This window comes from Somniosus microcephalus, chromosome 3 (genome assembly GCF_052327205.1).
Source record: "Somniosus microcephalus isolate GS21.2 chromosome 3, FLI_Smic_1.0, whole genome shotgun sequence".
Taxonomy (NCBI): Eukaryota; Metazoa; Chordata; class Chondrichthyes; order Squaliformes; family Somniosidae; genus Somniosus; species Somniosus microcephalus.
Genome location: NC_140989.1, coordinates 3,520,653 through 3,536,895, shown reverse-complemented (window position 1 = coordinate 3,536,895; position 16,243 = coordinate 3,520,653). Strand labels below are relative to the sequence as shown.

The 16,243-nt window shown below is 48.3% G+C and overlaps 1 protein-coding gene across 1 annotated transcript in view; it reads left to right on the top strand.

Moving 5' to 3' along the window:
• efhc1 (EF-hand domain (C-terminal) containing 1) overlaps positions 1 to 16,243 on the top strand; it is a 76,978-nt gene that overhangs the window by 41,583 nt on the left and 19,152 nt on the right. The window contains exons 3-4 of the mRNA XM_085977090.1: positions 7,123 to 7,344; positions 7,720 to 8,007. Of these exons, the coding sequence (XP_085833216.1) occupies positions 7,123 to 7,344; positions 7,720 to 8,007 (510 nt within the window). The remainder of the gene's footprint in view (positions 1 to 7,122; positions 7,345 to 7,719; positions 8,008 to 16,243) is intronic.

Below are 16,243 nucleotides of genomic sequence, written 5' to 3'. Positions count from 1 at the left end.
GGTCCCTGAAGGTGGCAGGACATATTGAGAGAGTGGTTAACAAAGCATATGGGATCTTGGGCTTCATAAATAGAGGTATTGAGTACAAAAGTAGAGAAGTTATGCTGAACCTTTATAAAGCGCTGGTTAGGCCACAACTGGAGTATTGCATCCAGTTCTCGACACCACACTTTAGGAAGGATGTGAAGGCCCTTGAGAGGGTGCAGAGGAGATTTACCAGAATGGTTCCAGGGATGGGGGATCGTGGCTACAAGGACAGGTTGGAGAAACTAGATTTGTTTTCATTAGAGCAAAGGAGGTTGAGGGGTGATCTGATAGAGGTGTACAAGATTATGACAGGTTTGGATAGGCTAGACGGGGAAAGGCTGTTCCCACTCGTTGATGGTACAAGGACTAGGGGACACAGATTTAAGGTTTTCGGCAAGAGATACAGGGGGATGTGAGGAAAAATCTCTTACGCAGCGAGTGGTGAGGACCTGGAACTAGCTGCCGACGGAAGTGGTGGAAGCGGAGACACTCAATGTTTTCAAGGGGAGACTGGATAGGCACTTGAGGGAAATAAACTTGCAGGGCTACGGGGATAGAGCGGGGGAATGGGACTGACTGGATTGCTCTACAGAGAGCCGGCACGGACTCGATGGGCTGAATGGCCTCCTTCTGTGCCGTTATGACTCTATGACAGAAAGGTTTTGGGGAGTCAGGAGGTGAGACACTCGCCGCAGAATACCCAGCCTCTGACCTGCTCTTGTTGCCACAGTATTTATGTGGCTGGTCCAGTTAAGTTTCTGGTTAATGGTGACCCCCAGGATGTTGATGGTGGGGGATTCGGCAATGGTAATGCCGTTGACTGTCAAGGGGAGGTGGTTAGACTCTTGCTTGTTGGAAACAGTCATTGCCTGGCACTTCTGTGGCCTGCCAATTATCAGCCCAAGCTTGAACGTCATCCAGGTCTTGTTGCATGCGGGCATGGACTGTTTCATTATCTGAGGAGTTGTGAACGGCACTGAACATTGTGCAGTCATCAGCGAACATCCCCATTTCTGACCTTATGTTGGAGGGAAGGTCATTGATGAAGCTGGTTGGGCCTAGGACCTCCGGGGGCTGTGATGATTGACTTTCAACCTTTGTGCTGGGTATGACTCCAGCCAGTGGAGCGTTTCCCCCCCCCGATTCCCATTGACTTCAGTTTTACTCGGGCTCCTTGATGCCACACTCGGCCAAATGCTGCCTTGATGTGAAGGGCAGTCACTCTCACCTCACCTCTGGAATTCAGCTCAACCAAGGCTGTAATGAGGTCTGGAGCCGAGTGGTCCTAGCGGAACCCAAACTGGGCATCAGTGAGTAGGTTATTGGTGAGTAAGTGCCGCTTGATTGCACTGTCGATGACATCTTCCATCACTTTGCTGATGATTGAGAGTAAACTGATGGGGCAGTAATTGGCCGGGTTGGATTTGTTCTGCTTTTTGCGGACAGGACATACCTGGGCAGTTTTCCAAGAGATGGTGAAGGAGGAGTTTGGGACATGGGCTGAAAGGTATGATTCTGTGAGTATGACGATGTTGCTTGACTAGTCTGTGGGACAGCTCTCCCAATTTTGGACACAAACCAGATGTTGGTGAGGAGGACTTTGCAGGGTCGACTGGGCTGGGTGTGCCATTGCCATGTCCGTAGCCGAGGTCGATGCCGGTTTCATTCTTATTATTGTGTTTTGTGGCAGTTTTATACAACTGACTGGCTTGCTAGGCCATTTCAAATGGCAAATGTAAGAAGTCACACATCACCTGACGAAGGAGCAGCGCTCCGAAAGCTTGTGATTTCAAATAAAACTGTTGGACTATAACCTGGTGTTGTGTGACTTCTTACATTTGTCCACCCCAGTATCGCCACACCATTTCAAATGGCAGTTAAGAGACAACCACATTGCTGTGGGTCTGGAGTCACATATAGGCCAGACCGGGTAAGGACGGCAGATTTCCTTCCCTAAAGGGCATTAGTGGACGTGATGGGTTTTACGACAATCCGATAGTTTCATGGTCACCATTACTGACACTAGATTTTATTCCAGATTTATTTAATGAACTGAACTTAAATTCCCCAGCTGCCGTGGTGGGATTTGAACTTCTACCTGTGGATCATTAATCCAGGCCTCTCGATTACTAGCCCAGTGACATTTCGATTACTAGCCCAGTGACATTTCGATTACTAGCCCAGTGACATTTCGATTACTAGTCCAGTGACATTTCGATTACTAGTCCAGTGACATTTCGATTACTAGCCCAGTGACATTTCGATTACTAGCCCAGTGACATTTCGATTACTAGTCCAGTGACATTTCGATTACTAGCCCAGTGACATCTCGATTACTAGCCCAGTGACATTTCGATTACTAGTCCAGTGACATTTCGATTACTAGCCCAGTGACATTTCGATTACTAGTCCAGTGACATTTCGATTACTAGCCCAGTGACATTTCGATTACTAGTCCAGTGACATTTCGATTACTAGTCCAGTGACATTTCGATTACTAGTCCAGTGACATTTCGATTACTAGCCCAGTGACATTTCGATTACTAGTCCAGTGACATTTCGATTACTAGCCCAGTGACATTTCGATTACTAGTCCAGTGACATTTCGATTACTAGTCCAGTGACATTTCGATTACTAGTCCAGTGACATTTCGATTACTAGCCCAGTGACATTTCGATTACTAGCCCAGTGACATTTCGATTACTAGCCCAGTGACATTTCGATTACTAGTCCAGTGACATTTCGATTACTAGTCCAGTGACATTTCGATTACTAGCCCAGTGACATTTCGATTACTAGTCCAGTGACATTTCGATTACTAGTCCAGTGACATTTCGATTACTAGCCCAGTGACATTTCGATTACTAGTCCAGTGACATTTCGATTACTAGTCCAGTGACATTTCGATTACTAGCCCAGTGACATTTCGATTACTAGCCCAGTGACATTTCGATTACTAGCCCAGTGACATTTCGATTACTAGCCCAGTGACATTTCGATTACTAGCCCAGTGACATTTCGATTACTAGTCCAGTGACATTTCGATTACTAGTCCAGTGACATTTCGATTACTAGTCCAGTGACATTTCGATTACTAGTCCAGTGACATTACCACTATGCTACTGTTCCCACAGAACATCCATCGCACTACCCTCATCAACTCTCTCTGTTATTTCATCAAAGAACTCGATCAAGTTAGTCAAATACGATTAGCCTTTAACAAGTCCGTGCTGCCTATACTTTTCCAAATGCCAATTAATTTTGTCCCGAATTATTGTCTCTAAAAGTTTCCCCACCACTGACGTTAGGCTGATTAGTCTGTAGTTGCCAGGTTTATCCCTCTCCCCTTTTTTAAACAGGGGTGTAACATTTGCAATCCTCCAGTCCTCTGGCACCACCCCCATAGCCAAGGAGGATTGGAAGATTGTGGCCAGAGCCTCCGCAATTTCCACCCTTACTTCCCTCAGTAACCTGGGATGCATCCCATCCGGACCAGGTGAGTTTTCTACTTTAAGGACTGTCAACCTTTTAACTACCTCCTCTTTATCTATGTTTCTATCCTATCCAACGTCGCTACTGCCGCCCCCTACTGCGACATTGTCAGCATCCTCTTCTCTGGTGAGGACAGATGCAAAGGACTCCTTTAGTACCTCAGACACGCCCTCTGCCTCCACAAGAAGATCTCCTTTTTGGTCTCTAATCAGTCCCACTTCCTTTGACTACCCTGTTACTCTTTATGTGTTTATAAAAGACTTTTGGGTTCTCTTTATGTTAGCTGCTAATCTATTCTTATACTCTCTCTTTGCCCCTCTTATTCCCTTTTTTACTTCTCCTCTGTACATTCTATATTTTTTTTAATTCACTTATGGGATGTGGGCGTCGCTGGCAAGGCCGGCATTTATTGCCCATCCCTAGTTGCCCTTGAGCAGGTGGTGGTGAGCCGCCTCGTTGAACCGCTGCAGTCTGTGTGGTGAAGGTACTCCCACAGTGCTGTTAGGGAGGGAGTTCCAGGATTTTGACCCAGCGATGATGAAGGATCAGCAATATACTTCTAAGTCAGGATGGTGTGTGACTTGGAGGGGAACTTGGAGGTGCTGGTGTTCCCATGTGCCTGCTGCCCTTGTTCTTCTAGGTGGAATAGGTCGTGGGTTTGGGAGGTGCTGCCGAAGAAGCCTTGGCGAGTTGCTGCAGTGCATCTTGTAGATGGTACACACTGCAGCCACGGTGCGCCGGTGGTGGAGGGAGTGAATGTTTAAGGTGGTGGATGGGGTGCCAATCAAACGGGCTGCTTTGTCCTGGATGGTGTCAAGCTTCTTGAGTGTTGTTGCAGCTGCACTCATCCGGGCAAGTGGAGAGTATTCCATCACACTCCTTATTTGTGCCTTGTACATGGTGGAAAGGCTTTGGGGAGTCAGGAGGTGAGACACTCACCGTAGAATACCTAGATCTGACCTGACCAACAGATCCACCACAGACCCAATTCACGTACGGACCGAGGTCAAGCAAGACTGTGTCATCGCACCAACGCTCTTCTTGATCTTCCTGGCTGCAATGCTCCATCTCACCCTCAGTAAGCTCCCCGCTGGAGTGGAGCTAATCTACAGAACAAACGGGAAACTGTTCAACCTCCATCGCCTCCAGTCCAGATCTAAGGTCGTCCTATCCTCTGTCATCGAATTACAGCATGCAGACGATGCTTGCGTCTGCGCACACTCGGAGGTCGAACTCCAAACCATCGTCAACACCTTCACTGAAGCGTACGAGAGCATGGGCCTTACACTAAACATCCGTAAGACAAAGGTCCTCTACCAACCTGCCCCGCCACACAGTACTGCTCCCCGATTATCAAAATCCATGTCGAGGCCTTAGAAACATAGAAACATAGAAGATAGGAGCAGGAGTCGGCCATTCGGCCCCTCGAGCCTGTTCCGCCATTTAATGAGATCATGGCTGATCATCCAAACTCAGTACCCTGTCCCTGCTTTCTCCCCATATCCCTTGATCCCTTTAGCCTTAAGAAATATATCTAACTCCTTCTTGAATATATTTAATGAATTGGCCTCAACTGCCTTCTGTGGTAGAGAATTCCACAGGTTCACCACTCTCTGGGTGAAGAAATTCCTCCTCATCTCAGTCCTAAATGGCTTACCCCTTATCTTTAGACTGTGACCCCTGGTTCTGGACTCCCCCGCCATTGGGAACATCCTTCCTGCATCTAGTCTGTCCAGTCCTGTTAGAATTTTATAAGTTTCAACGAGATCCCCTCTCATTCTTCTAAACTCTAGCGAATACAAGCCCAATTGACCCAATCTCTCTTCATACGTCATTCCTGCCATCCCAGGTATCAGTCTGGTGAATCTTCGCTGCACTCCCTCCATGGCAAGAACAACCTTCCTCAGATAAGGACAACGTAGACCACTTTCCATACCTCGGGAGACCATTACTGTCAACAAGGGCAGACGTTGATGACGAAGTCCAACACCACCTTCAGTGTGCCAGTGCAGCCTTCGGTCACCTTAGGAAGAGAGTGTTTGAAGACCAGGACTTCGAACCCAGCACCAAGCTCATGGTCTATAGAGCATTAGTGATACCCGCCCTGCTGTATGCTTCAGAGACATGGACCATGTACAGCAGGCACCTCAAAGCACTGGAGAGGTACCACCAACGCTGCCTCCGCAAGATTCTGCAAATCCATTGGCAGGATAGGCGCACCAACGTCAGTGTTCTCGCTCAGGCCAACATCCCCAGCATCGAAGCTTTGACCACGCTCGATCAGCTCCGATGGATGGGCCACATCGTCCGCATGTCCGATACGAGACTCCTAAAGCAAGCGCTCTACTTGGAGCTCCGATACAGCAAGAGAGCCCCAGGTGGGCAGAGGAAACACTTCAAGGACACCCTCAAAACCTCCTTGAAAAAGTGCAACATTCCCATCGACACCTGGGAATCCCTGGCCCAAGACTGCACAAAGTGGAGGAGAAGCATCCGGGAAGGCGCCGAACACCTCGAGTCTCTTCGCCGGGAGCAAGCGGAAGCCAAGTGCAGGCAGCGCAAGGAGCGCACGTCAACCCAAGCACCCCACCCACCCGCCCCTTCAACCACCGTCTGCCCCACCTGTGGCAGAGACTGTAGGTCCCGCATTGGACTCATCAGTCACCTGAGAACCCAGTGTGGAAGCAAGTCATCCTCGGTTCCGAGGGACTGCCTAAGAAGAAGACATCACCCCTTTCCTGTGCTATTATGAAGGGGTTTGATAGGATAGATGTAGAGAAAATGTTTCCACTTGTGGGGGAATCCAAAACTAGGGGCCGAATGATATGGCGAGCAGGTGGGTAGGTGAGATTCAGGGATATGGGAAGAGGGTGGGGGTTTAGGGATATGGGGAGAAGGTGGGAGGTGGGATTCAGGGATATGGGAAGAGGGTGGGGGTTTAGGGATATGGGGAGCAGGTGGGAGGTGGGGTTCAGGGATATGGGAAGAGGGTGGGGGTTTAGGGATATGGGGAGAAGGTGGGAGGTGGGGTTGAGGGAGAAGGTTTGAGGTGGGATTCAGGGACATGGGAAGAGGGTGGGGGTTTAGGGATAAGGTTTGAGGTGGGATTGAGGGATATGGGGAGAGGGTGGGAGGTGGGGTTGAGGGAGAAGGTTTGAGGTGGGATTGAGGGATATGGGGAGAGGGTGGGAGGTGGGGTTGAGGGAGAAGGTTTGAGGTGGGAGGTGGGGTTGAGGGAGAAGGTGGGAGGTGGGGTTCAGGGATATGGGAAGAGGGTGGGGGTTTAGGGATATGGGGAGAAGGTGGGAGGTGGGGTTGAGGGAGAAGGTTTGAGGTGGGATTGAGGGATATGGGAAGAGGGTGGGGGTTTAGGGATATGGGGAGCAGGTGGGAGGTGGAGTTCAGGGATATGGGAAGAGGGTGGGGGTTTAGGGATATGGGGAGAAGGTGGGAGGTGGGGTTCAGGGATATGGGAAGAGGGTGGGGGTTTAGGGATATGGGGAGAAGGTGGGAGGTGGGGTTGATCTTTGATAAAGGAATGGGCTTCTTGTGTCTGTGGCCTTCTGCTGTTCTGAAGATTATCCAATTCTAATTATCTTTAGAAGTCAAACTTCCATCGGTCACAGACCTTCACCTACAAGAATGGCATCGCTCTCCCTATTGTGCCCAAGGTTGGGATCGGTGGGGAACCAATCCATGTGAATCAGCCATCCCTGTCTGATGTGGACGAATTGGCCAACAAGAGACCCACATTAACCTACGGCCAGGCCAGGCAGGCCCCACCATCAGATTTCATCCCTGGTCACGTGGCATTTGATAAGAAGGTAAAGTTTTCACAGTCAGTTCAACTCTCGCCATTGAACCCAAGAATGAAGGTTTGGCACTGCAGCCCGCATTCCCCCATTGCCACCCCCACCCCGTGCCCTCTCTCTGAGATCTCTCCCCAGTCATATTCCCCCATCGCCACCCCCACCCCGTGCCCTCTCTCAGAGATCTCTCCGCTCAGTTCCATTCCCCCATCGCCACCCCTGCCCCGTGCCCTCTCTCTGAGAGAGCTCTCCGCTCAGTTCCATTCCCTTTCCCCATTCGCCCCCGTGCCCTCTCTCAGACCTCCCCGCTCAGTCTAATTCCCTGTCCTTTCCCCCATTGCCCCCATGCTGTACTCTGTCAGTGACAGTGTTTTTTTTTTGCTCAAACAGGTTTTGAAGTTCAACGGCTATTTCAAAGAGACGGTTCACGAGTCCGCGCAGGAATATTACCGGGTCCGACCTGTGATCCTGTACTATTACCTGGAGGACGACAGCATCACCATTCACGAGCCAAGTGTGGACAATTCTGGGCTAACCCAGGGCAAGCTGATCAACAGGCAACGCCTCCCGAAGAACGACCAGGGCGATTACTGGCACTGGAAGGACCTCAATGTGGCCATGGATCTGGTGGCCTATGGCAAGCGATTCCGCCTCACCAGCTGCGACAAGTTTACATGTGTAGGTCTGATCCTCCGCTAGGTGCACATTGTCCTGCACCCCCGCTACTGGCGAGGCCTTTCTGCACAGCGCCTGTATCTGTGACACTAAGGGGCAAAAGGTCACGCCTACTGGGCTACTGAACCATACAGATTAGCAGTCCCCAGGAACAATCCCTAGTCACAGCATCTCCAGGTTATCACTGATCACTGTGAAAGAGGGAAATCAGCCAGGGTTCTGCTCCTGATCACTTCAGGCGAGACAGAGGGGGAGGTATAAGAGGAGGGGGTGTCGCAATATTAATTAAGGAGTCAATTACTGCAGTAAGGAGGGATGATATATTAGCAGGGTCCTCTAATGAGGCCATATGGGTGGAGCTTAAAAACAAAAAGGGGGCAAGCACTTTGCTGGGAGTGTACTATAGGCCTCCAAACAGTCAGGGGGAGATAGAGGAACAGATATGTAGGCAAATCTCAGAGAAATGTGCAAATAATAGGGTAATAATAATGGGGGATTTCAACTTCCCCAATATTAACTGGGATAGTCAGAGTGTGAAAGGCTCAGAGGGTGTAGAATTCTTAAAGTGCATCCAGGAGAGCTTTTTGAGCCAGCATGTAGAAAGTCCTACAAGAGAGGGGGCGGTACTGGACCTAATTCTAGGGAATGTGGCCGGCCAAGTGGAAAAAGTGCTAGTAGGTGAGCACTTTGGTGATAGTGACCATAATATGGTAAGATTTAAGGTGGTCATGGAAAAGGACAGGGATGGGCCGGAAATAAAGGTTCTAAATTGGGGGAAGGCCGATTTTAATAGGATAAGGCAGGATCTGGCCAAAATGGACTGGGATCAGCTACTTGTAGGAAAATCCGCATCGGAGCAATGGGAGGCTTTCAGAAGGGAGATTGAGATCACACAATGGCAACATGTTCCCGTAAAGGTCAAGGGTGGTTCCAAAAACCACAGGGAACCTTGGATGTCAGGGGATATACGAGAATGGATTAGGAAAAAAAGGAGGGCTTTTGGTAGATACAAAAGGCTAAAGATGGAGGAAGCCCTAGAGGAGTACAAAAAGTGCAGGGGGATAATTAAAAAAGAAATTAGGAGATCAAGGAGGGGCCATGAAATAACACTGGCGAGCAAAATAAAGGAAAATCCGAAAATGTTTTATAAGTATATTAAGGGTAAGAGGATAACTAGGGAAAAAATAGGGCCCATTAGGGACAAAAGTGGCAATCTGTGTGTGGAGCCGGAAGATGTAGGAGGGGTTCTAAATGAATTTTTTGCATCTGTTTTCACTATGGAGAAGGACGACGTAGACATAGAAATAGGGCGGGGGGACTGTGATATGCTCGAACATATTAACATCGAGAGGGAGGAGGTATTGGCGGTTTTAGCTGGCCTAAAAATGGATAAATCCCCAGGCCCGGATGAAATGTATCCCAGGCTGCTGTGTGAGGCAAAGGAGGAGATTGCGGGGGCTCTAACACATATATTCAGGACCTCTCTGGCCACAGGGGATGTGCCAGAGGACTGGAGAACCGCTAATGTAGTACCATTATTCAAGAAGGGTAGTAGGGAAAAACCGGGGAACTACAGGCCAGTGAGCCTAACATCAGTGGTAGGAAAATTATTGGAAAAAATCCTGAGGGACAAAATTTGTCTCCACTTGGAGAGGCAAGGATTAATCAGGGATAGTCAACATGGCTTTGTCAAGGGAAGATCATGTCTGACTAATTTGATTGAATTTTTTGATGGGGTGACTAGGTGTGTGGATGAGGGTAACGCAGTGGATGTGGTATACATGGATTTCAGTAAGGCCTTCGATAAAGTCCCGCACAGGAGACTGGTCAAGAAGGTAAGAGCCCATGGAATCCAGGGTGCCTTGGCACATTGGATACAAAACTGGCTTAGTGGCAGAAGGCAGAGGGTGATGGTCGAAGGTTGTTTTTGTGACTGGAAGCCTGTGGCCAGTGGGGTACCACAGGGATCGGTGCTGGGTCCCTTGCTGTTTGTGGTCTACATTAATGACTTGGATATGAATGTAAAGGGTATGATCAGTAAGTTCGCGGATGATACAAAAATTGGTAGGGTGGTAAATAGCGAGGAGGGTAGCCTCAGTCTGCAGGACGATATAGATGGGTTGGTCAGATGGGCGGAACAGTGGCAAATGGAATTTAACCCGGAAAAGTGTGAGGTGATGCACTTTGGGGGGACTAACAAGGCAAAGGAATACACAATGAATGGAAAGACCCTAGGCAAGACGGAGGGTCAGAGGGATCTGGGTGTGCAAGTACACAGATCCCTGAAGGCGGCGGAACAGGTGGATAAGGTGGTAAAAAAGGCATATGGGATACTTGCCTTCATTAGCCGAGGCATTGAATATAAGAGCAAGGAGGTTATGATGGAGCTGTATAAAACACTGGTTAGGCCACAGCTGGAATACTGTGTGCAGTTCTGGTCGCCACACTACAGGAAGGATGTGATCGCGTTAGAGAGGGTGCAGAGGAGGTTCACCAGGATGTTACCAGGGCTGGAGCGCTTCAGCTATGAAGAGAGACTGGGCAGATTGGGTTTGTTTTCCTTGGAGCAGAGGAGGCTGAGGGGGGACATGATTGAGGTGTACAAAATTATGAGGGGCATAGATAGGATGGATGCTGAGGAGCTTTTTCCCTTAGTAGAGGGGTCAATAACTAGGGGGCATAGATTCAAGGTAAAGGGCGGGAGGTTTAGAGGGGATTTGAGAAAGAACTTTTTCACCCAGAGGGTGGTTGGAGTCTGGAACTCACTGCCTGAAAAGGTTGTGGAGGCAGAAACCCTCACAACATTTAAGAAGCATTTGGATGTGCACTTGAAATGCCATAGCATACAAGGCTACGGGCCAAATGCTGGAATATGGGATTAGATTAGACAGGGCTTGATGGCCGGCGCGGACACGATGGGCCGAAGGGCCTCTATCCGTGCTGTATTACTCTATGACACTATGACTGTCCAGTGACCCCTGGGTTAGAGAGAGGGGAAATCAGCCAGGGTTCCTGCTCCTGATCACTGTCCAGTGACCCCTGGGTTAGAGAGAGGGGAAATCAGCCAGGGTTCCTGCTCCTGATCACTGCCCAGTGACCCCTGGGTTAGAGAGACGGGGAATCAGTCAGGGTTCCTGCTCCTGATCACTGGGTTAGAGAGAGGGGGAATCAGTCCTAACTTGGCAGGTGGATGGGATACAGAGTGGAGCTATAGTAGGGGTGATGCACAGCCAAATATAGAGGAAAAAACAAGTCAGCCTGGAAGGCAGAGCAAATATGTAACGGCATAAGGGAGTTGTACGGATAACCGTAGCTGTCATAAAGACAGCAGGGTTTGATTGACAGCTGGTTGATGGCTGACGTCATATCCAGGGGTGGGATCTGACGCCATCTTGGCTATGCTGGCAGTACTGTACTGGAGACACAGAGTCAGGACTGAATAAATGGCACTCCAGTACAACTGCTTGGGAGACTCGTAATTACGTTATTAAGATAAAATTACATGGTACCAGGATTTATAGAACTCATGCTAAGGACACACTACAACAATGGAAGGAATAAAACCTCCGGCCAGCCTGCAACTAGAATGAAATGTGGATGAAAGTTGGCGTGTCTTCAAGCAACGCTTTCTTCTCTACCTCACAGCGATTGACGCTTCGACTAGCTCTGGAACACGTAACGTAGCTTTGTTACTAACAGTGGCTGGCTCGCAGGCGATCGAGCTGTTTAACACATTTACGTTTGTAGCCGAAGATGATAAAAATGATCTGGACAAGGTGATAGAACGGTTCGACGAATACTGCACTCCAAAAAAGAATGAAACGTATGAGAGATTCATGTTTCGCTCCCGCGTGCAAAAGCAAGGAGAATCCTTTGATTTTTTTTGACGGACTTGAACATAAAAGCACAAACATGCAACTTTAGGGACCTGAAGGAATCGATGATACACGATCAAGTTGTTTTTGGAATACTCGACAAGAAGGTGAGGGAGAGAATGCTTAGAGACAATGACCTAAATTTGGATGCAGCAGTGAAAATATGTCATGCTAGTGGACTCTCAGCCATGCACACGAAAACTTTCGAAGGGAGCAGCACAGCAGCGGGCGGGAGCACCCTGGGGCTGAAAAACCTGCCGGTGGATGTGGTACACAAAAGGGACACAAGAGGGCCCATGGAGTTCAAGACGATGACGCCTTATGAATGCAGACGGTGCGGTAATAAACACGTAGCCAGACAGTGTACTGCTTATGGGAAGAACTGTGCAAAATGTAAAGGCAGGAATCACTTTGCCAAGATGTGTTTTTGGGAAGAGAAAACTGAAGGTAAAAAGACAGTGCATGCTATTGAGACTGAAGAGACAGGAGCAGAGACTTTGTTTGTTGGAATGGTACAAAATGAGTCAAAACAGGGCAAAAATGCTAATGAAGTGCACTCTGTAGGACCAAAGACTGAAGTTTGGATAGCTCCCTTGCTGGTAAATGGCACCATTGTTCCCTTTAAGCTAGATACAGGTGCTAAGGCAAACCTCATAAGTTGGAGTGATGCACGGAATCTCAAAGTGCGACCTAAAATACTGAACAAGACAGTGTCTTTGAAGGCATACAATGGACAAAGCATTGAAACAAAAGGAACGTGTAGGCTGAATGTTAAGGTAAAAAATCACATTCACCCTTTGACCTTTGTTATAGTGCCTGAAGGACATGAGTCACTGTTGGAGGGTAAGGCCTGTGTGGATTTGGGCTTGGTAAAGCGAGTCTACACTATCAATGAACTGGACTGTGTGCAGAGTGCCCCCCAAGATAGTACAAATCTGACTCATGAGACTATAGCACACAAATATGCAGATGTATTTCAGGGTTTCGGAGCACTGCCCTTTACATACTCCATCAAACTGAGAGAGGATGCACAACCTGTGATTCACGCACCCAGGAGAGTTCCAGTGGCTCTCCATGAAAAACTGAGGAAAGAGCTAAACCGCATGGAGGGACTAGCTGTCATAAAGAAGATTGAGGAACCGACTGACTGGGTAAATTCCATGGTCTGCGTCAATTCAAAGAAAACTGATAAATTGTGTGTCTGCATGGATCCCAAGGACCTTAACGCCAAAATCAAAAGAGAGCACTACCAAATTCCAAAGAGAGAGGAAATAGCAAAATGACAGACGCGAAAGTCTTCTCCAAGATGGACGCCTCGCATGGTTTCTGGCAGTTGAAACTTGATGAAGAAAGTGCTAAGCTGTGCACTTTTAACACCCCATTTGGTCGATACTCCTACCAGCGTCTGCCCTTTGGTATTAGCTCCGCCCCAGAAATCTTTCACAGAGCAATGGAGCAAATCATCGAGGGCCTGGAGGGAGTGTGGGTGTACGTGGATGATCTGGTAGTATGGGGCTCCACTCAGGGGGAGCACGACACCAGACTGGAGAAAACACTTCAGAGAATACAGCAGTATGGACTCAAACTAAATAAAGACAAATGTCAGTTCAGTGTCAATGAAATCACATTCCTCGGAGACAAGATCTCTACAGAGGAGATTCAGCCAGACAAGTCAAAGGTAAAGGCTATACATGACATGGAGAAACCAAAGGACAAGAAAGGGGTTCAGCGGGCCCTTGGCATGGTTAACTACCTAGGAAAATTCATTCCAAATCTAGCAGTGAAAACTGTTCATCTGAGAAAACTGCTGCACCAAGAGACAGAGTTCCAATGGGGACATGAACATGAGAGAGAATGGAAGGGGCTGCTACACATTCTAGCAAGTGAACCCCTACTGACGTTCTTCTGCCCTAAAAAGAGGACAAAAGTGTCCACAGATGCATCTAAGAATGGATTAGGGGCTGTCCTTCTACAGGAAGATGAAGGAGAATGGCGACCAGTGGCGTATGCGTCACGCTCCATGACGGCTACAGAGTGCCGGTATGCGCAAATCGAGAAGGAGTGCCTTGGCTTGGCATTTGGGTGTGAAAAATGTCATACCTACATCTATGGTCTTCCCAAGGTTATTCAAAACCAGACAAGATGGTAATAGGACAGTGGAGACAAAAGACGGCTGAGATTAGGCGTGAAGTGTACTGGCAGGATGAGAGACAGCTGCCATGTGGGAGAGAGAAAAAAAAGGAAAGGGTGGGGAAGGGAAGACTGGCAGCTATCTCTCATCCTGCCAGTACACGTCACACCTAATCTCAGCCGTCTTTTGTCTCCATTGTCCTATTACCATCTCGTCTGGTTTTGAATACCTCTTAATGTCTCTTTTACTTCTTTTGTTCGATCGCAGCCCTGCCTTCGATCTATTTTATTTCCTTTCCAGTTTTGAAAAAGGGTTCCGACCTGAAACGTCAACTCAAATTTCTCTCCACGGATGTTGCCTGACCTGCTGAGTTTTTCCAGCATTTTCTGTTGTTATTTCGGATTTCCAGCATCTGCAGTATTTTGCTATCGTACAAGGGATATACAAGAATGGATTAGGAAAAAAGGGGAGGCTTTTGGCAGATACAAAGGACTAAAAACAGTGGAAGCCCTAGAGGAGCATAGAAAGTGCAGGGGGGTACTTAAAAAATAAATTAGGAGAGCGAAGAGGGGGCATGAAAAAACACTGGCGGGCAAAATAAAGGAAAATCCCAAGGTGTTTTATATAAGTATATAAGGGCAAGAGGATAACCAGGGAAAGAGTAGGGCCCATTAGGGACCAAAGTGGCAATCTGTGTGTAGAGCCGGAAGATGTAGGTGAGGTTTTAAATGAATATTTTGCATCTGTGTTCACTATGGAGAGGGATGATGTAGGCATAGAAATCAGGCAGGGGGATTGTGATATACTTGAACAAATTAGTATTGAGAGGGAGGAGGTACTAGCGGTTTTAGCTGGCTTAAAAGTGGATAAATCCCCAGGCCCTGACGAGATGTATCCCAGGCTGCTGTGTGAGGCAAGGGAGGAGATTGCAGGGGCTCTGACACAAATTTTCAGAACCTCTCTGGCCACAGGGGAGGTGCCAGAGGACTGGAGAACAGCTAACGTAGAACCATTATTCAAGAAGGGTAGTAGGGATAAATCAGGGAATTACAGGCCAGTGAGCCTAACATCAGTGATAGAGAAATTATTGGAAAAAATTCTGAGGGACAGAATTAGTCTCCACTTGGAGAGGCAAGGATTAATCAAGGATAGTCAGCATGGCTTTGTCAGGGGGAGATCATGTCTAACCAATTTGATTGAATTTTTCGAGGGGGTGACTAGGTGCGTGGATGAGGATAGTGCAGTTGATGTAGTCTACATGGACTTCAGTAAGGCTTCTGACAATGTCCCACATGGGAGACTGGTCAAGAAGGGTAGAGCCCATGGGATCCAGGGCAATTTGGCACATTGGATCCAAAATTGGCTTAGTGGCAGGAGGCAGAGGGTGATGGTCGAAGGTTGTTTATGTGGCTGGAAGCCTGTGTCCAGTGGTGTACCACAGGGATCGGTGCTGGGTCCTTTGCTGTTTGTAGTGTACATTAATGATTTAGATATAAATGTAGGAGGTATGATCAGTAGGTTCGCAGATGACACGAAAATTGGTGGAGTGGTAAATAGCGAGGAGGGAAGCCTCAGGCTACAGGATGATACAGGCGGGTTGGTTAGATGGGCAGAACAGCGGCAAATGGAATTTAACCCTGAAAAGTGTGAGGTGATGCATTTTGGGAGGACTAACAAGGCAAGGGAATACAAATAAGGCAAGGGAATACACAATGAATGGTAGGACCCTAGGAAGATCAGAGGGACCTTGGTGTGCATGTACATAGATCCCTGAAGGCAGCAGGACAGGTAGATAAGGTGGCTAAAAAGGCATATGGGATACTTGCCTTCATTAGCCGAGGCATAGAATATAAGAGCAGGGAGGTTATGATGGAGCTGTACAAAACGTTAGTTAGGCCACAGATGGAATACTGTGTGCAGTTCTGTTTGCCACACTATAGGAGGGATGTGATTGTATTGGAGAGGGTGCAGAGGAGATTCACCAGGATGTTACCTTGGCTGGAGCGCTTCAGCTATGAAGAGAGACTGGACAGGCTGGGGGATAGCAAAATACTGCAGATGTTGGAAATCCGAAATCCGATTTACTTGTACTTCTCGCAATCTAGTATACTGTATTCGCTGCTCACGATGCGGTCTCCTCTACATTGGGGAGACCAAATGCAGATTGGGTGACCGCTTTGCGGAACACCTCCGTTCAGTCCGTAAGGGTGACCCCGAGCTTCCGGTCGCCTGT